The sequence below is a fragment of the Vigna angularis genome, chromosome 6, assembly GCF_016808095.1.
Source record: "Vigna angularis cultivar LongXiaoDou No.4 chromosome 6, ASM1680809v1, whole genome shotgun sequence".
In the NCBI taxonomy this organism is placed as follows: domain Eukaryota; kingdom Viridiplantae; phylum Streptophyta; class Magnoliopsida; order Fabales; family Fabaceae; genus Vigna; species Vigna angularis.
Genome location: NC_068975.1, coordinates 18,652,888 through 18,679,546, shown reverse-complemented (window position 1 = coordinate 18,679,546; position 26,659 = coordinate 18,652,888). Strand labels below are relative to the sequence as shown.

The 26,659-nt window shown below is 33.1% G+C and overlaps 3 protein-coding genes across 11 annotated transcripts; 2 read left to right on the top strand and 1 right to left on the bottom strand.

Annotated features, from left to right (window-relative positions):
* The first annotated feature begins 1,102 nt into the window (after positions 1-1,102).
* Positions 1,103-5,386, top strand: LOC108321539 (heterogeneous nuclear ribonucleoprotein 1). Of its 4 annotated transcripts, XR_008249760.1 has the most exons (7): positions 1,103-1,384; positions 1,499-1,620; positions 1,920-2,141; positions 2,407-3,610; positions 3,903-3,975; positions 4,750-4,828; positions 4,925-5,386. XR_008249760.1 is itself a non-coding variant. In XM_017553310.2 (5 exons), the coding sequence occupies exons 3-5, from the start codon at positions 1,920-1,922 to the stop codon at positions 4,761-4,763; spliced, it is 1,440 nt and encodes a 479-aa protein (XP_017408799.1). In that variant the 5' UTR covers positions 1,104-1,384; positions 1,499-1,620; the 3' UTR covers positions 4,764-5,386. The 4 variants fall into 4 exon arrangements, 1 of the variants encoding a protein (XP_017408799.1); XR_001831500.2 differs by having other exon boundaries at positions 4,750-5,386; XR_001831499.2 differs by lacking the exon at positions 3,903-3,975 and having other exon boundaries at positions 1,104-1,384.
* A 9,124-nt stretch (positions 5,387-14,510) lies between these two features.
* On the top strand, positions 14,511-20,297 carry LOC108321541 (protein TORNADO 1). Of its 2 annotated transcripts, none has more exons than XM_017553317.2 (4): positions 14,511-14,803; positions 14,897-16,895; positions 17,171-18,411; positions 18,729-20,297. In XM_017553317.2, exons 2-4 carry the CDS (start codon positions 15,392-15,394, stop codon positions 20,112-20,114), a joined length of 4,131 nt encoding a protein of 1,376 aa, XP_017408806.1. In that variant the 5' UTR covers positions 14,511-14,803; positions 14,897-15,391; the 3' UTR covers positions 20,115-20,297. The 2 variants fall into 2 exon arrangements, with proteins under 2 accessions (XP_017408806.1, XP_017408807.1); XM_017553318.2 differs by lacking the exon at positions 14,511-14,803 and having other exon boundaries at positions 15,572-15,658; positions 15,865-16,895.
* Positions 20,298-20,832: 535 nt separating this feature from the next.
* On the bottom strand, positions 20,833-23,354 carry LOC108321540 (uncharacterized). 5 transcript variants are annotated; one of them, XM_017553315.2, is made up of 3 exons: positions 23,097-23,354; positions 22,651-22,888; positions 20,833-22,354 (listed from the first exon to the last, which is right to left on the bottom strand). In XM_017553315.2, exon 3 carries the CDS (start codon positions 22,326-22,328, stop codon positions 21,042-21,044), a length of 1,287 nt encoding a protein of 428 aa, XP_017408804.1. In that variant the 5' UTR covers positions 22,329-22,354; positions 22,651-22,888; positions 23,097-23,354; the 3' UTR covers positions 20,833-21,041. The 5 variants fall into 5 exon arrangements, with proteins under 5 accessions (XP_017408804.1, XP_052734703.1, XP_017408800.1 ...); XM_052878743.1 differs by having other exon boundaries at positions 20,833-22,888; XM_017553311.2 differs by lacking the exon at positions 22,651-22,888 and having other exon boundaries at positions 20,833-22,370.
* Positions 23,355-26,659: the final 3,305 nt, after the last annotated feature.

Sequence of the window (26,659 nt, the reverse complement as noted above, 5' to 3'; positions counted from 1 at the left end):
ATATTGTTTTTCGTGTCTGTTATTGTTCCTTAATTATATAATGAGAAATTTTAACGAATAAAATAAAATCATCCCGAAATGGTAAAACCGCATTTTAGAATATATATTTTTAGGCATATTTTTTTAGTTAATTGAAGTTTTCGAAAATTACATAAAAAAATTTGGAACTCGCCACTTAGTAAAATAAAATAAAAGGCAAATATAAACTAAGTTCATATGATTAAATAAAATAAATATTCTAAGAAAAATAACAATATATATATATGTATATTATTTCAAATTCTTAATCAATACTGAATTACAAGTAAACTTAATATTTGCGAATGTATATGTTGAATACTTTCCACATCAATGTATATATCAAATAAGTAATTTTAAACGTGTGAAACATTTGTGTATGTTTAAGAATAGTCCATCTCACACTAAACCTAGTTTAATGATACTTAAAAATCTAAACATGATCAAAATCTATTTTCATGATTTCCAACTTTATAAAATAAACATTATTACATTGAGAAAAACTATAAACAAATATTAATCATGTTTACTTTCATGATAAGCTCACATATTTTATAACTTTTTATTTAATTATTTTTTTCATGGTTTTCAATAAATATTATGCACAAAAAAAATTTTTCTTCCCTACTATATTATCAATGAAGTATTCATAATTTTATTGATAAATTTTATGAAAAAAATCTCACTAGTTATATTTTAATGTTGCATTTGAATTTCTTCTAAATGCACTTTATTAACATTTTTTCCTTGGAAAATATTCAATCTTAGTCAAATTTGGTATTTCAAGAGATATTTACCCATAAAATATTAAAAAAGTAACTGTTTACAATTAAATGAAAAAATCTTCAAACTCTTAATGCATGTATATATTAACTTTAACCGCATATATAATTTATTCTTCTCTTAATTATAAAAATAGTTATAATTAACAAAACTTCAATCCGAAGTAAAAAAAAAACTTCTATTTATTTATAAAAACGGGTTTAATCATTATTCCTCACACTTTTCAAATAATAATAATAATAATATATAAAATAAAAAAACATCTGCTGTCATCTCTTGGCTCCTCCAAATTTTCTTGCACCAGAGGATTTGCAGTCTCTCTCTCTATTTATATATAATGTCTCTTCACATCTTAGCTACAAATTCCTTTTCCTTTCATCTAGATTAAGGAAGTGGAATAACCAAGAACAAGAGATTTAAAAAAAGAAAAAGAAAAAAAATAAAAAAAAGCAAGAGAGAGAGAATAGATAGAGGATGATGATGAGCACATCCTCTGTTTCCATTCCCAGTTTTCTCCCATTCCCTTCCTCCCATTGAAGCATTTTTCACATGCCTATCATTCTTCCACCGTCATCAACGCATGGTAAGTTTTTCTCATCTGGGTCGCTCCAACCTTCACCGATCTCTGTAAAGTTTTTGAATTTCCTTCGCTGATCCAGTTACTTGTTCTTTTTCCTTGATGGGGGGGTGAGATTAGATTTTCTAGTTCGGGTTTTGATTGATGCTCGGAAGATCCGATGCTCCTAGATCGAATTTGACAAAACCCACTTCGTCTCTGATCGAAGCAACAACTGGGTTCTGTCTGAATTTTGAGATAAGGTGAGTCTATTCTTCTCATCTGCATTTCTGATCGGTTTTTGCTTTGGTGGAAAGGTTGGATTTATCTGTTAATATGGAAAATTGTGCGTTTAGATTGGTTCCTTGGCTTTAATTTAGGCTATCATTGAGTGATTTGGATATGGATTATTGAATTGTGGGTTTTTTCTTCTTTGTTGTGGCTTTTCAGATGAGAATTTTGACTCATAATGTGTGTTTGTTTTGAATTTTGTTCAATCGCAATATTGGAAATTTGGAACCAGTGATTGGTTGTTAACTAGTCATGGTTGGTGTTGAAACAGATGGAATCGGATCTTGGCAAGCTCTTCATTGGGGGAATATCTTGGGACACTGATGAGGAACGGCTTAAGGAATATTTTGGGAAATATGGGGAGGTGATAGAGGCTGTGATCATGAGGGATCGCGTAACAGGTCGTGCTCGTGGCTTTGGTTTTGTTGTCTTTGCTGATCCTTCTGTTGCAGAAAGAGTAATCATGGATAAGCACATAATTGATGGGCGAACAGTGAGTTGTTTCTTTGTAGATGTACTTGGCATTGTGTCAATATTTTGTGTTTAGCTGTGCTGCTAAATTTGTGTCCATAAAGGAGATCATTGCCTCCTATGCTTTAATTTTCGACTTCATTGATGACTAAAAAATCATCTTTTCACTCATCTGTGTTCTCTTTTGTCTGCACATTGGATCAAACCTGACCCTTTTAAGTTTATAAATCAATAAAGTGAAAATGGCATGCTGATTTTGATCTATATAATGTTCTCTTGAATTCCAGGTTGAAGCAAAGAAAGCTGTTCCTAGGGATGATCAGCTCAATATAAGTAGGCAGTCTGGCAGTGCCCACGCATCTCCTGGTCCTGGACGCACCAAAAAAATCTTTGTTGGAGGTTTACCATCAACAATCACCGAAAGTGATTTTAAGAAGTATTTTGATCAGTTTGGTACAATTACAGATGTTGTAGTTATGTATGATCATAATACCCAGAGGCCAAGAGGTTTTGGCTTCATTACCTATGATTCTGAAGAAGCTGTGGATAGAGTTCTTTATAAAACTTTTCATGAACTCAATGGTAAGATGGTTGAAGTCAAGAGGGCAGTTCCCAAAGAGCTTTCCCCCGGTCCCAGCCGAAGCCCATTGATAGGATTTAACTATGGTTTGAATAGGGCCAGTAACTACCTAAACAGTTATGCTCAGGGTTATAGTATGAGTCCAATAGGAGGATATGGAGTGAGGATGGATGGTAGGTTCAGTCCTCTTACTGGTGGTAGAAGTGGATTTACTCCCTTTGGCAACACTGGTTATGGAATGGGAGTGAATTTGGATTCAGGATTGAGCCCAACCTTTGGAGGGACTTCCAATTATGGGAGCAATCTAGGATATGGTCGACTATTGAATCCTTTCTACAGTGGCAACTCTGGCAGATACACCACTCCTATAGGCTATAGTGGGGTTAATGGGAGAAGCGATACTGTTATGAACTCACCATCTCGTAATTTATGGGGAAATGGGGGCCTCAATAATGCCAATAATCCTGTCAGCCCCAGCCCTTTCCTAGGATCTGGAAGTGGAGCTTTTGGTGTTTCCATTGGAAATAGTGGCACAGGCTGGGGTCCATCCATTCCAGCCCAGGGTGGAGGTGCTGCTTCTGGTTATGGTACTGGGAATAATGTTTATGAAGGTGGAGATAGCAGCTTTGGTTTAGGTGGAGCAGGGTACGGAAGAAACAGCAGTTCAGGTGTGACTCCAGCCTCTACATTTAATGTGTCAACTGGTGGTTATGAAGGATCATACGGGGACTTGTACCGTACTGGCAGTGGTTCGGTTTACAATGACTCTGCTTGGCGTTCTGCTGTGTCTGAGATTGATGGTTCTGGTTCATTTAGTTATGTTCTTGGTGGTATAGCTTCAGATGACCCAGTAAAGAATTCTGAGGGTTATATTGGAAACTACAATGTTACCAGTAGACAACCGAATAGAGGTAAGACTTTAAGCTACAGTCTTGTCTCCAAAAGAAAATCAAATTATTGTTTATATTTCTTTAGCTTTTGATTTCCAATGATGTTGTTTCTATACTTCAGAAGATGAATTTTTTCTCAAGGAGTTTTGGAAAGGAAATTTTCATTTACGCCCATCTTTAAGCTCAAGACAAATGGATTTTTAATTGTGATAAAGATATCACGGTCGCTTTGTTAATGTCTTCTTTTAGTTATGCTGAATACTTCTTGGTTTCTGACTTTTGCTATGCATGTCTTCTAATTTTATATCTTCAGATTCATGAGCGTTCTCACAAGTGTTTACTGCAATCCAAGTAGAATTATTCCTTGCAACTTCCTGTACTTATGTGTAGGTTTCGTTATCATTTTCATTTAAATTTGATTCTATTTGTAAGTTATATTGGGTCAATTGGGATAAATTTTCAATAAGCACTTGTATTAAGAAGAACATAGAACAATAAATGAATCAAACTTCTTTCATAAGTTAAAAAATCAACTTATGCATCCTAACTTTGGGGGAATTTAGTTAGAGGGCCCATAAACTTTGTTATTGTCCTCTAAGTACATAATAAAATTTATCCAAAGTAGATCATTATATCCAAAGTTTTATTTTACCTTCTTATTTTCTTTTCCTCTTGGTAATTAATAAGATGTTTGTCCTAACCGGATATTAACTTCAAAGATGCTTAAATGTGAATAAGGACCACACTCAAAGCTTCTATAAAAGTCAAAATACATACGTAAACTAATTTTAACTTTCAAAACGAATTTCATTTTACTTTCTTATTTTCTTTTTCTACGAGTATTTGTTGAGATGTTTTTGCAAACTAGACCATTATCTTAAAGATGCTTATATGTGGACAGACCACAGTAAGTTGAATGTTGATGGCTATATTGTCATGAAATAAAGGGTTGCATTTCTGTGTTACTTAGTCTGTTGAAGTAGTTCAATTTATAATGAGAAAAGACTAAAACCTCAAATCTTTCTACTCATTTATATTCATTATTATCTAGAATCAGCACACATTGATTATTATAAAGAACAAGTTTTTCAATTATTATTTTTAGAGGATTGACTATTTAGCAGCAGATTCTTACACATATATACATGATGTATTTTCAGGAATCGCTGCCTAGGAGATATGATAGTTGGATTTGTCATGGTAGCAGTAGATGAAGGAAAACTGGTTAAAGTTAATGAGGTATTGTGAATTAATACATCTCCGTCACCTAAGAGATACAGCTCATAAGGAAACGTCATATATAGCTAACGGTGTTCTTTCTTCTTTCATTTGAAGTATACATATTCAAAGACAAAGCAGTTTACAAGTGATTTTGTGTAAGGCTTGTTTTTTATTTTTTTTTTCTTTTCCATCCTTGTTTTGGTCCTCTTTTTCATCTTTCAAGACTTAGGTTCCTTTCTTGGAATTGGATTGAGGTGTAAAATGAGATTTGCGGGATATACTCAGGAAAGATTTGTTCCATGATAGTGTAATAGTACATCTCCAGAGAGGCACGTTGTGGTTAGTCGGTTTAATGATAGAGTATTAATTTTTGAATTTCTTCTTTCTTTTGCCACTGTAATGCCTGGCATGCAAAGATGTTGGTTCAATGGTTCTTGTCACCATCTTTTTTTTTTTTATGGTATATGTAACTCTGATCAAATTGTAAGTGAGGTTTGATTTATCAAGTGTGAAACATGAGTGGGATGCCTATGTAGGATCCCCATCAAATAATCAAGTTTCTGAACAGTTTCATTAGTCTTTGTTACACTTTTGTTATACAACTTTGCATTTGGTCTATTATTGAAGTGCTCTTGATTTTCAAGACTGGCCAATTCCTGTGTATGATGATGATGTGCTGTTGTGGCTACTGTTTGATGAAAATAACATAACCGAAGTTGAATTGCTTGGAATAGAGTTGATTGGTTGCATGCAACTAGTGGGTATGCATAACCCAATATAGAAACTTTTTTTGCTTATATAATTGTTTATTTTTGTGTAGCTTATGCTTATCAGTATCAACTTTTATGGCTATTTAGCATTCTGCTTGTTCCTTTCATGGGATTCCATCCTAATAAGAATTAATATTTGGATCTTCAATTGAAACTTGCGTGTGGCCATACTTTTATCTTATCCTCGTAAATGGATTAGGATTTTTCTTTTAAAGCTTTAATCTTCAATTCAATTTTGGACATCATAATCACAACTTACACATAAAAATGTTACTTTTTGTGGAGTTGAAGTCTACGGAAAATGATATTAGTCTAGGTTTGGTTTCTTGTTCTTGATTAAATACACACAAATATTTCTCTTCTCAAAAGCCCAAGTCAAGCTTTATTGGTTTCTGGAAAAGTGGTTATCAGAACTTGTTTTTTAGAAATGTTTTAGGGTTCATAATTTTCTCAAAAGAAGAATAAAGAGGGAATTTATGTGATAATAGTTTGTTTCGTTGGGATTGGTTGAAACAAAAAATAAAGTATATTATTATTATTATTATTATTATTACCAAAAAAAGCAGGGTATGGTTTTAATATATTTTTTATGCTGTAAATGTATCTGATTAGTTTACTCCTTTTTTTCAATCTTGATAGCTTTTTCTTTATAAATAAAGTAATAATCAAATATAAGATCTGGATTAAATGAGAAAACTCTTATACAAACCACTGGAAACATGTGTTAATTTTTTTTATCATAAAAAAAATATTAAATTATTATTTGTGAAACTAAAAGTAATATAAATAATTTATAATTTATTATAGATAATTTTTATTTATTTTGTAAGTATTTTTTATTATAAATAATTACTTTAATTTAAAATAGAGTTAAATTAAAAATAGTGAAATAAAAAATTGTTAAATTTTTAAAAAAAAAAACGGCTTAAAAATAAAATGAATAAAGTAATTATTTTAATTAAAAAATAATTATTTAAAAGATAAAATTAAAAAACAATACGCCAAACGACAGAATCTTTTGTATAATAATATAGATAAAAGAGAATTTTAAAATGAGAAAAAAAGAATCATATTAGAACTATGAATTAATATAAAAGCAACGAAAATATGTCTGCGAATGAGATCTCGTAGGGAATTATTTTTCCCTCTCTTGTGATAGTCTGAAAATGTAACAAATTTGAAATCGGAGATGGGAAATCACCCAGAAAAAGAAATTATTTGTAACTTCAAAGGTTGACTTGTTTATGTTTGAAAACAGAACTTTGTTACAAGAAAGTTGAAAAGATGAAAAAGTTGAAATAACTTTTTTTATTTAAATTTTGGCTTTATTTATTCGTTCTTAAGTGTGGTCCACAATGTTGATTAGAACTAATTCTGGGTTTTATTCGAATTGTAGTACAAGTATATAATAATTATATGATGTTTATGGGGATGGGACCATATCAATATGACACGTGGAGATAACATATACATACCAAAATTAATCAAATAAATATAAATTAACTTCACTCACTACTTGTATTTGTGGCACCAGCAAATTGCAGATTGAGATGCCTTTGATTGTGACTCTTTCATAAACACTTTTAATTTAGTCACAAATTCTGTTCTGAGAAAGCTCGATTTAGTTTTCTTTTCTTGCTTTTTCTTTTATTTTCAACTTCTCTATCATTCTAACACCTCCCTCATATTTCTCTTTCTATTTCTTATATTTCTTTTCATTTTACCCACATAGACCCTCTACCAACTAAAAGGTAGCCTATATTTTTTTTAATCGGAATTTAATTTCATGTTTTCTAAAAGCTTTATATTTTTATTTTATTTTATTTTATTTATGAGTGTTTTTAGAATTTGTTTCTTTTAAAAAAAAATGTTGGCCCGTCCTCTGATTGTATTTTTAGTTCTTTTACTAATAATATTCATGAATGCTTGATGGTTTTTAACTGTATTTGTTTATTGTTTCAATCACAAATAATTATAAAAGATATGAGAAAGCATTTTATTTATAAATGAATTTCATTATAATATAGGAATGACAGTTAAATGTTATTAATATTGAAATTTTTAAGTTTGTATATTGATAAGTTGGATTGATTTTGGATTAAGAAATTATAATAAGAAATTTTATTTCCCGAAGTTATATGATATGGAATTAAATATTCAAGTAGAAAGGGATTTGGAAATATGAATAGAATTTATGTAATTTTTGGAACAGGTATTATACATAACATATTAAAATATAGCATTTAAATATATAAGATCTATCACAAATTTAATAAACAAAAATATCTAAATAACTATAGTACAAATTTGGTGACTAAAACTAGATACATGATATATAATTATAGAAACTAAACATCCACAACATCTTCATCTAATGTCTCTTTCAAAGAGATCTCATTACCCTCTGTTCACATCCACCGAATGATCATAATCAGCAAAGAAGCAAAGAAACATAAAACATAATCACAAGTAAAAGAGTAAGCTAGATACAAAACAATTAATCATAAACTTAAAAATGTTTAATACATGAATCAAACGGAATATAGATCAAACCAAACATCTTAACATACAATGACCTAGACTAGATTGTCCGGACTTAGAATGAATCTCAAGCTATGACAAGTTGTACACTTGTGGTAGCCTTTACTACTTTGTAAAGTCATTTCCAATGGGTTTCACCCTACCACACTCACAAAGTTAGTTTGTACCGCGTCGTAGGCCATACTGAAAGCGCCTAGACTAAGACCTCATGCTACTCTCACCACATGTGTCAATCTTCTCTACTTGAGAATGAAAGACCATTAGAGTATCAAGATAATCCCTAAGACTGAGTTTCATGCCTTCATACTAATGATACTTGAAACCAACACCAAGAAGTTCCTCCTTGAAACTCATTTCCATACCTTTGAAACCATTAAGATCACTTCACATTCACATAGTATACAAATACATGAGACTACTGATCATACATTAAAGAACTAGAAACACACCTACAAGTCATCAAAAAATCACACAATAACACAATTTTCTTCATAGCATCTTGATACCAACACTAGGTAAGGAAAACAACTTAGAGACCTCACTAATAGCTCCGGAAGGGTCTAAAAACCCAGAACGACCTAAAGAACATCCAAAACTGATATCCATAACCCAAAATTTGAGATTTCCAAAACCTAAAAAATCCAAAACTAGCTAAGGGGCGCTCAGGGGCGTCTGCGTGATCTTCTTAGAAAAAAGGCTCCGAGGGGATGCATGGGGGTGGGAGGAGGGGGGGGGGGGGGGGGGGGGGGGGGGGGGGGGGGGGGGGGGGGGGGGGAGGGGTGCCCAATGCTGCATGAAGTTCTAAAACTCTCATATTTTGAATTTAGTGACCCTCTACATAAGTTTAAATGATTCCTAAACACTCTTACGCACTGAGAACCATCTAAAAATAGGCCTTTAACTTGAATTGATCATTTCAAACCCAAATTGACCTTTCTAGACTACCTAAACTCACTTTTATCATTTCATACACCAATTTCAGCAAACTAAAGGCCTAAACAAGTCCTAAATGACTTAAACACAAAACCTTAAACTCCCCAATTCAGTCCCAACCCCTTACTCTAAGTTATAAGATCATAATACTTCAAACAGAAAAATCAATTCACATATTACATATATATTAACTATTCTCAAGTAATCACATACTACAATTCTAGACTCCAAATATACGTATTCTAGACTCGATATCCAAATTTATACATTGAACTGGATATCATGAAGTCATGCACTTATCATGTAAAATGAAATCCTAAAATGTTACAATCCAATAATTGTATATGGTTTCTCTTCCCTCGTAATAGGGTAAGTTCACTTATAACTTAATAGAAAAGGGTCCTCAATCCTAGAATCGTCAATAAGAATCTCCTTCACTCTTCACTACCTAGACCGTGTTCTCTATATGAGTTTGTGGGTCTAGTAGAGTTAGGATGACTTCAAATATGGATTCCCTTACTCAATGCATAACACTACCATAACTATTATGGCATTCCTCCTTGAAATACCACAATACTACAATATACACAATTAGAATATACAAATCCTCTGATATAATTTCTTATCATACACCTTATCATTTTCTCCTCATTCATATCACATATCCATAAAACCCTCATTCTCATCTGTATTCTTTGTATTTCATATTTAAACCATATTTAATCTATTCAAATAAACTTCATACATCAATGTATAATATATATATATATATATATATATATGTATAATCACATTAGCATATTCCCAATATGCATTCTTTTATTCCAAGATCAAACCAATACCACAAATAAGGACATAACAACTCATTAACACATCAACTAGAAATGTTCTTCACAAAAGAGATATGTAATAATAGAGTAATCGTAAGTGATTGACTTTTCTAACTACATACCTTAAATCAAAGATCTCAATTGTTTAAGTGAAGATTCCTCTGTCTAGGACCAACTGGCAAAATTTTAGCTCGATTAGTTAATGAATCGAGAATCCCTATTTTTTGTTGAGATGATTTGGAACAAGAAGACACAACTCGCCCAACAAGAGGTTAGATCACCCATTGAGAAAGTGTCCCCTACCTCTATACCAGAATCAAGTTTAGCATTCGTCTAGTGGCAGATGAGCTCGTTAAACGAGTCTGCATAACATAGACTCACAAATCAACACAACAAATGGTATCTTTGGTTCTAAGGAGTGTTCTCATCCTTTATTCAAGTCAAGAACATTGCCAAGACATTTAAAATGACTCCTTAGAAGCCAAAAATACCACCACATAGATTTAACCCTAATTCAGAACTTAAATTACCAGTTCAATCATTCATACACAAATCATCAATCACTTAAATTCTACATTCAAATCATTCATTAATTTCACCATACCAATTCAACAATTACAGATATACCAATTTAACCATCCAATCACAGATTCTCACACATAGTATTAAGAGAAGATAAATCAAATAGTGAAAAATAATATTAGTTTTTCTTACCTTGGTTAAACAACTCTTTATCTCATAGTTACTCCTTAGAGCTCTATTTCTCATAGGTTGCTCTACCTACACACAGAAAACTCTAAAATACACCTTTACAATTTTAACTAGACAAAGATTCAGTTTGAGCCCTTTAACATATGATGCAATCCCCTAAACTCCTACATGCAACAAATTTCTTAAAAGACCAAAAAGGAAGATTAAAGATAAATTTAGTTTGTTTGAGATTCTGATTAGGTAGGATTGTATATCTTAACGTTAGAATTCTTATGTAAAATTCTTATAAAATGAAATTGGATTAAATAAAAAATTTCATTTGTACACTAATTTTTAATACTAAAATAATAAGGTGTTATCTTTTAAGACTACTACTATTTTTAACTATTTTCTAGGTCTTAACAGGAAAAAAAAAGGTGATTAAACTTAGAATAAAAAGAATAATTTTTTTTACCTTTACAGTAAAGCATATATTTATATATAAACATTACAATTATTTTTTTTATACTTTTACGCACCTTGTATTTTTAATAACACTATTAATATAGTTAAAAAATAGAAACTATAATATTCTTTTATTTTTTTTGTGAAACTGAAAAATAAATACATATTTTGTACTTGAAATTGAATGTTGTTATAAAATTATTGATCAAGTAATGTTATTTTGCTTATTTACTTCCCATGTTCCCAATTCTTCCTTATCAAGATTTGGGAAAAGTTTCATCAATATAATCTTACCAACCATATTTTTATACCAAAGTAATAACAAATTTTTTGTTTTTTTTTCTACGGGTAAATCCGCTTTCAAAATTATAAAAGAGTTTTTTAAAAATAAAAAAAAGTTACTGAGAAAGAGAAGTCATGCCAAGTACGTATGACTTCATTGTGAAGAAGTCATCATCACATTAAATTACTTTTGATATGTAAAAGTAATTAAGGTTAACAACAACTTCAATTTTAATTAATTACACTAAATTAAAGTCGTGCAAAGCTTACACCACTCCAATAGACACGTGCCTAATTTAAACTCATGCTTATAACATACAACTTCCCATTTAATATATTTTGAATCAAAAGTGGAAAACGTCTGACTTATCATTTCTTATTTTGTTTTTATAAAAGTCATGTACGAGTAGCACGACTTCTCTTTTTCTCATTTCAATTTTTTTAACTTTTTTTTTTTTACATTTTCTAAAATTGTGGTATACAAATATTTGTTAAACTATTTTTTAATAATTTGATTAATTGATTTTTAAAATTTTTAAATATTTTTAAAAGTTTTATAGAATCATATTTTTTTTAATTATAAGATATTTGTTTAAAAGTTATTGGATATGGTGACAATTTCGTTACAACTAAGTGTTATCCACTTAATATGATTTCTTTTGTCCATAATTTTTTAAAAAAGAAACCTATATCCGTAATTTCAAGTGAATTGACTTATATCAATAAAAACAAAACCAACAATAACAAGTTAAAAGAACTAAAATAACATAATTTCATCTTGGATCTCGGCACATTTCATCCTATATACTTATGAAATGACCAACTTGTCCCTCCATGTTTTCTTTTTTTTTAAGTTTTCACCTTATTTTTATTAGAAATATTAAATTGTATAATTTAAAAAATATTTTTTATTTTGTATTCTAAAATAGACATTTTTTATTTCAAACTGAACATTCTAAAGTACGAATTTTATACTTTAAATTGTGCATTCAGAAAGTAAAAACAAAATTCCTTAACTAAAAGATAAAATTGGAATTTTCAAATATATAGGGGTACAAGACAAAACTATGGAGGTGCAGAAAAAAGCAACCCTAGAATTCTATAGAACCGCAATAAATTAGAGGGTTGCAAAAGAAGAAACCAAGCACTATAAAAGGTTACAAATGAGTCATTTCTTCCTGCACCACATATTTTTATTTCTTCTGCACTCTTATAAATACAAAGTTTTTACCAGGAGTCATTTTCTTGCATAAACGAGAAAAGCTCTCAAATTGAACAACACATAATTAAAAAGTAACTTTTGAATTGTATAATATGTAATATTTTTTTTTTAACTTTTAATTGTGTAATCAGTAAGTATCTTCTACAATGCATAATCTGAGAAAATAATTTGGATTATATAATCTAAAAACTTTTTTATACAAAAAATAAGATTTAGATTATATAATTTGAAAGATTTTTTTCTTTTAAGTTCATCAAATTATGGAACTTTTTTACGTTGAAGGAACCTTAATTCCTCAATTTTTTTTCAAACATATAAAAAAGTTTTTTTTTTAATTTTAATATATTTTATATATTTGATACTCTCAAATTTTTATACACATATAAAAAAAATTGTAACATGAAAAATATTTTGTTTTTGTGAGAAGGAGATGACAATGACGAGAAAGGAAAAACTGCTGGAAGAGGAGCTGTTTGGTTTTTCAACACCTTATAAAAATAAAGATTGGAACTATAGAGGTCTACAAATAAATCATCACAAATAAAAACTTTAACAAAATTTCTAACAATTAAAATAATTATCAGAATTACACATGTCCAAAGCATTTTATAACAAATATTTTAACCACTAGTATTATTACTAGAATAGGAAAAAACATAATAACATTTAAAAATCGCCACAATATATGTCATTTAACACTTATTGAATGTTTAAAACCGTAAAAAATATTTGAAATAAATAATACTTTAAAATTTTAAAATTCCAAAAAAAAATATTTATTATTTTTTATTAATTTTATCACCAATATTTTAATTATCAGTTTTATTTAAAATTATTTTAGAAAATGATATTAATAGTGTTACTAATTTTAGAGTATTCAAAAAATTAATAATATAATTATATTATATAATAAATAATCATTTAAAAATAACCATTCTCATGTATATGATATAATATAGCATAAATTATTTAGTAATCTAATTTGGTTGATGTTTGATTTTAAAAAGTATACTGAAAAAAATCATACATCAAGATTATAATGCATTGACAAATTAAACCTCATAGTTGGCAGTGAATATCATGAACATGCTCCCAATAACCATTGGGCTTCCCCTCAAATATAAAAAATACATTATATGCATAGTTTTTAATTAAATTAAAAAAATTATTTCATTTATCTTTAAATTTTAAAAATTAAAATATAAAAAAACTTAAAACATAAACTAATTTAAATTTTATATCAAAGTTTAAAAATTAAAAATATATTCAAGGTTTTCAAGTATTCTAAAACAAAATTTTTTATTAAATTGAGTCTTCTTTAAAAAAAATATCATGACAAACAAAAATGTCACTATAAGAAAATTATTATTATTAAATAAAAATTATTATAAAGACAAAAAATAAAGAATATAGAAATTAATTTAAATATTAATTTATGAACTAAAAATTATTAATGTAAAAAAAGTTAGTGTCTCGTATCTAATTTTATTAGTGGCAAAGTCCATAAAAAAAAACACTAGATTTGAGAAAACAACACTTCAATCAATGAATGTCCACCGCATCGCTTTCACCGTGAATATATTAAATTGCAATTTTAATAGAATGAAACAACTTGTTTCCATTCAACATCTCAGCCGTTTAAATAAAATATAAATATATCCAACGGTAATGAATAAGGATCCACCAGTGCGCTCCTTTTCTAAGACTTCATGCTACTCATTCTCACTGTCATCAACTTAAATTTGTTTTATTAATTTAATTTTTTGTATTTAGGACAAAAGTCACGAAATTTCTGATAAAAACTTTACTTCTATAACATAAAGAATTCGTTCTTGGGGTCCACAACAACAAAAACAATTTCTCACGCACAAAGCACATTGCTCCACAATATCCGTTGATAAATAGTTCATTTTTTTGTATGTTTGTTTTTTCTCACTGCATGATTGCCAACTTTGAATTAGTGATCAGTTTACATTTATGAAAGCCCCCATGGATAATCCAAAAGCAAGTTTGATGTAAAAAAGATAAACACAGGATTTCTTCACCGTTAGGACCCTTGAAAAGAGCTTAACTTGCCCTCTAACCTCATAGGATTCTATGTTTATTCTAATGGGAATGCGCAAGAAAAGAAGAAAAAGAAAGATCAAATTTTTCACTTTGTCTAAAAGGTCAAAAAGCATATACCCCACAAATCATGAAGTGGGCCTACATCACTCAAGGCAGAGAGTCATGGCAGAATTCAACAACAGAAAACTTTTAGGTAAAGTTCTCATCTTTTAGGTTAAGTTCTCATTTCTTCATGTTGGGATGAAAAATTATGTCAAGGGTGTGACTTCTTCGCTAACATGACCAGGTTTTGTACAAACATGCATAAAGAGGCTTTTCACATTGGCAATGTTGAATTCTTTAGTGGGATGTGATGCACCATGGTGCAAAGGCAATAGCTTACGTGAAGAATTAATTCCAGTGGGAACAGTTTTAGCTAAAGGAATGCCCTCAAGACAAGTTAAGAATCAGTTTTATACAAGCATTCTTGCACAAAGAGTCTTACATATTATTTTCTAAAGGAAGCAAAAAAAAACTTGAATATTTTCCATATAAAAATTGGTCAGATCATAGTCCAAAACTGTCTAATACTTTTTCCTGACATACTATTTATTGTTTAAAATTTATTGAAAACGTATTTGATCTAAAGAATGTGTTATAACATTGTGCTCTTGTATATTTTTCCTTCGGAGAACTTCATTGTTAAATGTATGTACATTGTCTTCCAAAGAAGCATTTGAGATTACTGTAGATGTTCTGGTAAGGGCACAGGTTCGTTCAACTTTGAAGAGTTTGTGAAGTGATGGCAACAAACCAGATCCTGAGAGAACTACAATGGGCTCAGCAAGCCATCAAATCAGAGGGCCTAAATCTGCACAGTATTTCCTTCTACCTCTCTCAACCAACTTCAGGTTGTTATCAAGAAACAGACAACTCCATAAGCATAAACATTTCCAAGGAAAACCTTCCATTCTTTTCCCCTCTCTTGACTACTCTTGCAGCACCTGGGAGACACAACTCCTCCTTGAGAAACTTGGAGTTCCACAGAGTTGAATGGGACTCACAACAGGTAAGACATCTTGGCACCTTGCTGGGGAATAACCAAAATGTACAGCATTTGGATTTTAGAAGAAACAGATTCAATGGAAAAAGCCTATCAGACCTTTCTGACATTCTGAAGGCAAATAAAGTGATCAAAGAGATCATGCTTTCAGAATCAGGCATAGGGTCTGTTGGAGCTGGACTGATTGCTTCTGCTCTTATGGTGAATGACAGTTTGGAGGAGCTTCAGATATGGGAAGACTCAATAGGATCAAGAGGTGCCGAGGAGCTTTCGAAGATGATTGAAGTTAACTCAACTCTTAAACTGTTGACAATTTTTGACTCAAATGCCATCACAGCTACACCTCTTATATCTGCAGTTTTGGCAAGGAACAGAAGAATGGAAGTTCATGTTTGGAGTGGGGAGAATAGAGAAAAGAGTTCCAAGATAGTTGAGTTTGAACCTGAGAACGGCACACTTAGAATTTACAAGCTTAACCTCTCAGGGACTTGTAGAGTTACCTGCTCTTTAGGCATGAACTTCACTGTGAAGTCCCTTGACATGACAGGAGTAAGGCTAAAATCCCGGTGTGCCAAGGAATTTAGGTTGGTTTTGGAACAAAACCAGACCCTCAAAGAGGTCAATTTGTCTAGAACATACCTTAAAGACAAGGGCATTGTGTATATTGCAGCAGGCCTCTTCAAGAACAAAACTCTGCAAACCTTACACCTGAGTGGAAATTGGTTCAGTGGCATGGGCGTGGAACATCTATTATGCCCTTTGAGTAGATTTTCATCACTTCAAAGGCAAGCCAACATTACTTTGACATGTATTACTTTTGGAGGAGAAAGAACAAGAATAGGAAGAGATGGGCTAGCTGCCGTTATACAGTTTCTTACAACAAATGAAACAGTGCGGAAGTTGGGAATTCATGATGATGAGAGTTTGAGATCAGATGACTTTGTTAAAATCTTCAAGAGTTTGGAGAAGAATGCTAGCTTGAAATGCTTGTCTCTTCAAGGATGCAAACGTGTGGAGGGAGAGATACTGCTGCAGACAATTGTGGAGACACTGCAGATAAATCCTTGGATTGAAGATATTGATCTCTCCAGAACACCTTTACAAAACTCTGGAAATACTCAGCGAATTTATCAGAGGTTAGGCCAGAATGAAAAGACTGAACCAGATATGGATTCTGTCAAGGATATGCCTTTAACAGAACCCAAGAGTTGCAGAGTTTTCTTTTGTGGCCAAGAATGTGCAGGTAAGGTTTAGTATAACTTTTCATCTTTAAATAGTTATAGTGCAAAGTAAAACTGTATAATTTTAAATACTAAAAGTTTAAGTTATTAAAAGTGAAAATCATTTCATATATATGGATGTTAAAACTATTGACTAATTTCATGGCACACCATCTCAAAACTATCTAAGAAAGATAAGTCCATGCAACCAATTTAAGATGCATTCTTTTCATATCAACATAAGCTAATAACGAGTCAACTTGAAGCATTGTTGATAGTTTAAATTCATACTTTTCAGGCAAAACCTCACTTTGTCATTCAATATCACAAAATTTCTCTGCTTCGCCGCTTCCCTACTTGGATCAAGTCAGAACAATAGTGAACCCAGTGGAGCAGGCAGTCAAATCAGTAGGAATGAAGATAAAAACTTTCAAGGATGAGGATACAAGGATTTCAATATGGAACCTTTCTGGTCATCACGAGTTTTTATCTCTCCATGATCTTATGTTCCCAGGGCATGGGAGTGCATCATTTTTCCTCATCATATCAAGTTTATTCAGGAAACCAAGTAACAAAGAACCAAAAAGCTCAACAGAAATTGAAGAGGACCTGCAGTATTGGCTCAGGTTCATAGTTTCCAATTCTAAAAGAGCAATACAACAATGCATGCTACCAAGTGTTGCTGTTGTTCTCACACACTCTGACAAAATCAATCAACCATCACAAAATTTTCAGCTCGCAGTAGAGTCAATTCAGAGACTTAGAGACAAGTTTCAAGGCTTTGTTGATTTTTACCCAACTGTTTTCACAGTTGATGCAAGATCATCAGCATCAGTTAGTAAACTCACTCATCACATCCGAAAGACGAGCAAGACAATTCTTCAAAGAGTGCCACGGGTCTATCAACTTTGCAATGATCTGATACAGATTTTATCAGACTGGAGATCTGAGAACTACAACAAGCCAGCCATGAAGTGGAAGGAATTTGGTGAGCTATGCCAAGTGAAAGTTCCACTTTTGAGAATTCGATCAAGACATGACAACAAAGAGAAGGTAGAGATGAAGAGAAGAGCTATTGCTACCTGTCTTCATCACATTGGTGAGGTGATTTATTTTGATGAGTTGGATTTTCTAATCTTAGATTTTGAGTGGTTCTGTGGCGAAGTCCTTGGTCAGCTCATAAAGTTGAATGTTAAGAAGCAACACTCTGAAAACAATGGATTTATTAGCAGGAAGGAATTAGAAAAAATCTTAAGAGGAAGTTTGCAGAGCCCTATTCCTGGTATGGGTTCAAAGATTTTTGAGAATTTAGACGCTAGTGACCTTGTAAGGATGATGCTAAAACTTGAACTTTGTTATGAGGAAGATCCATCAGATCCAAATTCCCTGCTATTGATTCCTTCCATTCTTGAAGAAGGCAGAGGAAAGCCTCAGAGGTGGCAGCTAAGCATGCCAGACTGCATTTACACAGGACGTCATCTTGAGTGTGATGATTCAAGCCACATGTTTCTAACTCCAGGTTTCTTCCCTCGTTTGCAGGCAAGAATTGCTCTACCACACCTCTTTTCCTAAGTTAAACTGTTTCCAATTGTTTCTTGCAACTTCGTTTTCCTGAAACTATTTCATTCACTTGATATATATAGTGTTGATTACTTTCTGATGGTGGATGATCTCACTCGAATGGGTTCATAGAATGCAAAAGCGTATAAAAAGTAGTTTGGAAAAACGTAGTTATATGCAAACTATTTACTGTGACTTCAAACTGCTTATTTTTTTTAATCTTCACTCCTAAATCTCTAAAGCTACAATATCTAGGATTTTGGATTTTATTTTATTTCTCTGCTTTGGTGTTGCAGGTGCACCTTCACAACAGAATAAAGGCTGTTAAGGATCAGCATGGTGCAACTTACAGTCTTGAGAAGTACCTTATTTCAATCAGCATTAACGGAATCTACATAAGAGTAGAACTTGGAGGAGAGTTGGGTTACTATATTGATGTCCTTGCATGCTCCACCAAAAACCTGACAGAAACTTTAAGAGTCATTCATCAAATTGTAATCCCCGCAATCCAAAGTGTTTGCCAAGGGATCACCTTGACTGAGAATGTCTTAAGACCTGAATGTGTGAGAAAACTGACACCTCCTAGATACAGAAAAACTCAATTTGCTCCTCTGCAGCAGCTGAAACAAGCACTACTTTCACTTCCAGCAGAAAGCATGTATGATTATCAACACACATGGAGTCCAGTCCTAGACTCTGGTAAGCCTATCCTCCAAGACGGATTTGATTTTGCACGAGACCTTTTATCTGATGATGACTTCCGGGAAGTTCTTCATAGAAGGTATAATGACCTTTACAATCTTGCACAAGAGCTGCAAGTTCCACCTGAAAATAACCCTGAAGGGCAAGGTCAATCTATAACCTTAAGAGATGAAGCTGCAAGGGTTGAACCAACTTTTGGTGGCATTGCAAAAGGGGTTGAAGAAGTTTTGCATAGACTCAAGATTATTGAGCAAGAAATCAGAGACTTGAAACAGGAAATCCAGGGGCTTAGATATTATGAACATAGACTTCTCCTTGAACTTCACCGCAAAGTGAACCACCTTGCAACCTTTAATGTGCAGGTTGAGGAGAGGAAAGTCCCCAACATGATATATTTTGTAAGGACAGAAAACTACACAAGAAGACTGGTCACCACCATGCTTTCTGGCATGAATGCTCTCCGGCTTCACATGTTATGCGAGTTCCGAGGACAAATGCATGTTGTTGAAGATCAGATGGGGTGTGAAATCATGCAAGTTGATAATGCTGCTGTGAAGTCTTTGGCTCCATACATGAAGAAGTTCATGACATTGGTAACTTTAGCTCTTAAAATAGGAGCTCATCTTGCAGCTGGAATGGGGCAAATGATACCTGACTTGAGTAAGGAGGTGGCTCACTTGGCTGGCTCTTCAGTTCTCTGTGGTGCAGCTGGGGCAAGTGCAGCAGGCGTTTTAGGTGCTGCCGCTATGGGTCGTAGAAACAGGTCCGTGGAAGGTTCAAGGGACATTCAACAAGACTTAAGAGCAGCACAGCAATGGGTGGTTGATTTCTTAAGGGAGAGAAAGTGTTCCTCAGGGAAGGATATTGCAGAAAAGTTTGGACTGTGGCGAGTCAGGTACAGGGACAACGGTGAAATTGCATGGATATGCAGGAGGCACATATATGCAAGATCTGCAGAGATAATTGAAGTACCAATTTGAAACAGTTGAAATCCTTATGTAACAACACTAGGAAATAAGAACCTTAGTTTCCAAGTTTCTTCTCTTCATTGTTTTTGTGTGTTTATATTTCCATTATAAATATGGCATGTAATGTAATGATGTTCTACAATACATTTAAAGTGGCACATGTGTCGAACATGTAAATTTTAATATGTTTCTTAAGTAACATGTTATTCATACTGAGTATGAACCTATCTGGCCATCTTTAGTAGATTTTTTTTTTTCTTCCAACTACATTTTCTCAACGCAAAGTTCGAATTACCACCATTGCAAGAGTGTAGTTTTCACTGAAAATTTTTATGCATTGTAATCGTAAATAAAAATAACTATTAGAGTTTGTAGGAACGAACAAAGAAGCAATTTTTTTAGACAATTTAAAATACTTGTACACAATTAGAGTGCTTGAATGAATAAACATGACTGTTCAACAGAAGTTTTTGAACTAGGACAGGGAAATACGGGTAAAAAAGATAAAGATCCAAGATGCTGCATATATGAGCTTTTTCATGCGAAATGGAAGAGAGGAAAGTCTTGTAGATTTTGCTTCATCTACACTTTGCTTTTTCACCATGTGACAGTGGGACCACATTATTACTATTGCTTACTGATTATACACATGATTAATGTGTGGTGAGATGAAATCCGATTTCACAATTATTGACATTCAAAACAAAAGAACGATGACAAAGGAAGAAGGTAACATAAAAGTTCATGTAGCAGTTAAGATAGCAACAAGCTTGTGAGAGTACAAAGTTATATTCCCTGTAACCTACAACCAACATGTGATGAAATACAGAAGGGGAAACCACACAGAATAGTACATTATTTCACTTCACTACTAACATCAGTTTTCTTCTAAAATCTACAGTGACTGCCCGAATTCCCTTGAACAAGGAAAGCAAAAGATCAGAAGAAAGCTCTGCTACCATAAAACACACGGGAATTGTTGCTCTTTGATGGCTGTAGCTTTTGCTCAGTGGATGAATTTCCTGAACTAGTTGGTTCACTTTCGAAGTCCATAGGGAGCTTCATTTTTGCAAGTGACTCAGTAAATTGCTGCATGCTTTTCATGTACATGTCCACTATATCCTGCTGCACCACCTTAGGCTCAGGCTCAATGTTCACAGTCACAACAGGCTTAGGGAATGAGTCACTAGGAACCCCACTTGAGGAATCACTGTCACCATCTTTCACATCCACATTTTTTCCCTCTTTGGTGCCTGAAGCCTGCTCCTGAATAGGAGACTTCGAAGCAGCAGCATCAGATGATTCTGAGCTTGCAGGCACAGAAGGGGAAGAAACCCCATTTGTTGACACACTGCTGGGTGGGGAATCAACCTTAGGTGGCTGAAAAGATTCACCACTGCATGCTGAGAAACTTTCCACAAGGCGAACACCCGCTTCGCAACTGCGATTTTCGGCATCAGAAGTAGCCAGGCTATCAGAGCACCTAGTCTCCTCACATGGAATGCCAAAGTATTCTGAAACCATCAAGCGGTCTTCATTCACAATCTTCGGATCCGGGAACTCAATTTTGTCTAATTCCCGGGCCAGTGATTCGGATGTTTCCGAATCCTTCACAGGGGCATCTGTGGCCACCTTGCTTGGCATTGCAGAAATTGCCATAACATCAGGTGAAGCACCATTGTAAGACAGTGTCAACTGAACAAAACCTGAAGGAGAATGGAATAGATCAGTTGAAGAAAGAGAGAACTCTTTCTCCAGTTTCCCATTCTGGACTAGAACTTCAGACAAAGGCACCAAGGCAAAACCAAGCAGCTGGTCTTCGAGATAATTCTTCACCCTGCTAAGCATCCATATCTCACACTTGAGAGAAGCATCAACAGTTTTAATATTGACTTGAAGATTCTCATTAAACACAGGGTTCCTTCCTCCTCCATTGATGGTTTTGGTAGACACAGTGTTCTCCGGATTACTGGTCAGGCATATCCTAGCGTAAACATCTTGCTTGTGGTATATGCAAATGTTCTGAATGTCCCTGGCCTGATGTATGTAAACATCAAGAACTCCAAGACATTCCTCTACATTTGACATGATAACTTCCTTCCCATTCACTTCAATGTCCTTGGACAAGGGACTAGAGTTTCCCGAGAAAACTTCAGACTTGTGCTTCTCACCCTCACCCAAAACTGAGCTTCTGAAGGGTGATACAACAGATTGTGGGGAATCCATGATGATATATCAAAGTAACCAGGACCCTGGCAGACAACAAAGCTACAAGAAAGTCAATTCACCCCAAGTCCAAGCAAACCAAGAAAGAAGACACAAATGACACTTAGAAGTTAAATCCCCCAGCAAGAAACTTGTGCTAAACAACCTAGTACCAGCAGAAGAACACAACTCTCTAATCCAGAACCTAGCTCAGCAAAACACAAACACGGACAAACAACCCCGAAAGCCTAGGCAGAAGCAGATCCAAAAATAGAAACAAACTTCACTGCACGTAAACCAACATAGGAAGGAATAAAAGAACAAAAGAAAGGCAACACTCTACCCCAAAACGTGAGAGAGAAGTAGGAAGCCTGGGCTTGACAACTTGAGTTCACTCAAAAGGCAACTGGGAATTAACAAAACCAGAAGCGGAAGCCCCCAAAATTGAAACTTTCCGGTGAAGTACTCACATACCCAGAATAGGCCAAGCTTAAAAACTAACAAGAGGAATAAAGGGCAGCGCCAAGTTTCATCGTATTCCAATAAAGCAACCAACTTTACTGTTTTCCTGCACACAAACACTACCAGCGGAATCCGAGGGAGGGCACGGTGACCCAGGACACGTCAGTCACAGAATTCTAAAACCACCCCTTTAAAAATTATCCTTCAAATCACACAACAGCACTAAAAAACAAACTACAATTCAGAGAGAGAGAGGGATGGAAAGTGCATAAATAAATAAAGAAAGACGGATGCAGATACAGAAGATGATGAGCTTTTATATTTTACCTGTCTTGGGTGGAAAGTCAAAGTAAGAGAAATTTAGGGGTGTGGCTCCAAATGAATTTCAATCCACAATCAAAGGATGACCCAGTTCGTGAATCGAGGTGGTGATTTAGAAAGAACAAAAAAGCTGTGAACTTTGATGTGTTGTAGAAAGGAAAGTGATGTTGGTGACTGCTTGTAAGAATGACAAATGTGTTTCGGGAGCCCGTGGGAGTGTATGGATCCGTGTAGGGAACATGGTCGCCGAATAGTGTGTATGTGGAAGAGTATATATGGCACACCACTGACGCGCATAGACAAAATTGCATTTTTTTTAGTATAAAATATCCGCATGTTTTTAGTTTACAACTATGATGTTTAGTTCTGTAAAATCAACGAAACTACAATGCTTAGTTACAAGCTTCGCCTACACAATAACGGGGTTATTCTAAGCTAGTAATGTAATCCATGGAATTGTTTGCAGATTCTAAAAAAATTTAACAATTCACTCATAATTAAACTGATTAAGTTAGATTTTATTTTTTACAGAATTTCAGTTACACTTTTTTTTATAGATACGTAGAGCATATAACATTTCTCATCTGCATTTAATAAGGATAATAATAATAATAATAGTAGTAAAATATATGTAGAAAGGGATGGAGTATGGGACACACCGACCCACGCGATGGCCCCATGATGAGCAGAGAGACCAATGAGAAAGGGTTTGAGTGGGTTTCTGCAAGTGGGACATCATCCTATGCTTTTAGTGCATATCATGTTACTATTCTTTCCATACACATCAATGAACAACAACACCTATTATTTATTTATTTATTTATTTATCATAAATATATATTCCAACTTTCTACTAATTCTCTCGTCTATTCTATTCTACCATTCAAGGAATAAGGACCCACTCCATTTTTGAAATCCTTCCAACACCATATGTTTCTGGTTTTCTTCCATGAAAACCCTTAAATTTCGAAGTGATTACCAACACTGGAAAAATACATTCTTTTATAAAAAATATATATGTGTATAAATTGTTGTATGAAATATTATGTGTATAATTTTTTTTTTATTTTTTTGTATATAATTTCTATTTCATCCTCTTTTTTTTCTTTATCTTTGGCCGCCATAAACCAAATAGAAACAAGTTTACATACATATTTATTAGACTTATCACTGATAAAATCGTTCATTACTATTATTATATCATGCACATACGTGTTCTCTAATATGAAATATATGTAAACAATATTTGAGTTACATTGAAACGAAGGGTCACTAGCCACATTAATAAGAAACACAACTTTAATCTAAGTATTGTTAATTAGTGTTCATTCAATTTCTTTTTATCTTTTTAACAGTAAAGTTAAGTGTAGGCCAATCACCTACAAATTATCCATGCGGCAAGATCATCCGTGTAAATAAGTATGTCAAATATAATTTTATGTAGTAATGCTTTGATGCATTATTTTGATTTCTTTTATATTATTATAATTTTTATGTAAATAAATTTTATTTTATTAGAATATGATGGAAAAATGGGTCCAAAGTTATAACAACATAAAAAAAAAGTAATAGTGCACTAAAATTTAATTTCTCTTCTTATGACAATATGTGAAGAGCAACACATAAATAGAGCAAAAACAAAATCTAAAGTACAAAAAGACATTAAAAATTTTAACGTAAAAAACTCCTCAATCCAAGTATAAAAATCACAAGTCGTCTAGACAAAAAAAAAATTATTATGATTAATAATATGGTACAAAAGGGTTTTACCAAATGATGTTTTCAATCAATCAAACTAACTAAGCATAAGTGTTTACAAATGAAAACAAAGAAGATGAAAATTCTCCAAAATAGAATTGCTAATACGTTGTTGTTTTCTCCTAAACTAGATATCCGATTGACGATCCGAACAGTCAAAATGAAGAACCAAACGTCTGGAACCCACTGTCCAAAAATCAGTCTGATCCAACGATGAACGATATCACAATGATGAAAACACTAGTGTAGACTTTGTGTTATGCACAAAAGACTTTTTCTCTTCTTTTCTCTCTCTTCAAATGACTCTTCAACTCCTTACTAATCTGACATCTCTCCACTAAAATAAATCGAGACATAATGGTCTACATTATTTGAGCCTATTCTCCACATAGGAAGGGAGCCCAAACCCAACAAAACTCCACTTCACCACTGTGTGGAGATATCCGTCAAACCGACAATCTCACAACAAGCTTCAAACTTTCTTCTTGGCAATGTCTTGGTCATCATATCAACATCATTATCATCTGTATGAACTTTAGCTAACTACAACAGCTTAGTATCCAAAACACCATATATCCACATCAATATGTTTGGATTTAGAATAAAAAAGTTGGATTCTTACCAAGATGGATAGTACTTTGACTATCACAATACAACAAGTATTTGCTTTGCACAAAACCAAGCTCCTGCAAGAATTTCTTCACCCATAAAAAATCCTTACAAGCTTTGATAAATGCAATGAATTATGCCTTAGTAGTAGACAACACTACACACTTTTTCAACTTTGTTTGCCAAACCACAGCTCCCCCTGCAAACTAAACTAAATAACTTGAAGTGAACTTTCTGGAATCAAGGTCTCCAACCATATTTGAATCTAAGTATCCCACCAAAGTAGGCTTATCACCTCCAAAACAAAGCCTCAAACCACCAGTACCACGAAGGTACCTCAAAACCCATTTCACAACATTTCAATGCTCTTTACTTGGATTTGATAGAAATATACTGATTGTACTAACAACATATGAAATATCAAGCCTTGTACATACCATTGCATACATCAAACTACCCACCACAGAAGCATAAAGAACTCTGCTCATATATATTTTCTCGGCTTCCAAGAAATAGAACTATAGAAATATGAAATTTATATAACTACACTAAACCAACAAAAACCTTATACCAAAACTAACCACATTTTCTCTCAAAACATCTTAGAACTCTAACTTTTGACTCATAATCTTTTAGAGGTGTCTTTATACTTGCATCATTTGCTTACACTGATAAGATGATCATTGCAAAAGAAAAAGACAACCATAAACAAAGAGAAAATAACACACGAAAAGGATAATCTAATTTGCAGCACGAAAGTAATATATATAATCAATAAAAAAAAACCAATTCAATAATTCAAACACACTCCACACCAGAAAATATAATATAATCATTCACATAGAGACATCTTTAGACTCAATGATCCCGATACAGACATTGATGTATGATTCTCAGTGATTTTGACACTTGTGGTGGATTCTAATGCTTTAGAGAGTCATTGTCAATGAGTTTCAACATACCACACATAAGGTTAGTCTCATTCGCATCTTAGGTCAAGGAGAAGGCCCTAGACTATGACCTCTTATCACTTTCACCACATAATCTATTTTACTTTATACGAATCTGAATGGTTATTAGAGTATCAAGATAAACTTTTAGTACTAACTCCTTACATCAATGCACACACTACTAATTACATCAAATGGGATTTCCTTCCCTGAGAATCCCCATATTATCACCAATCATACAATTTCAACCTT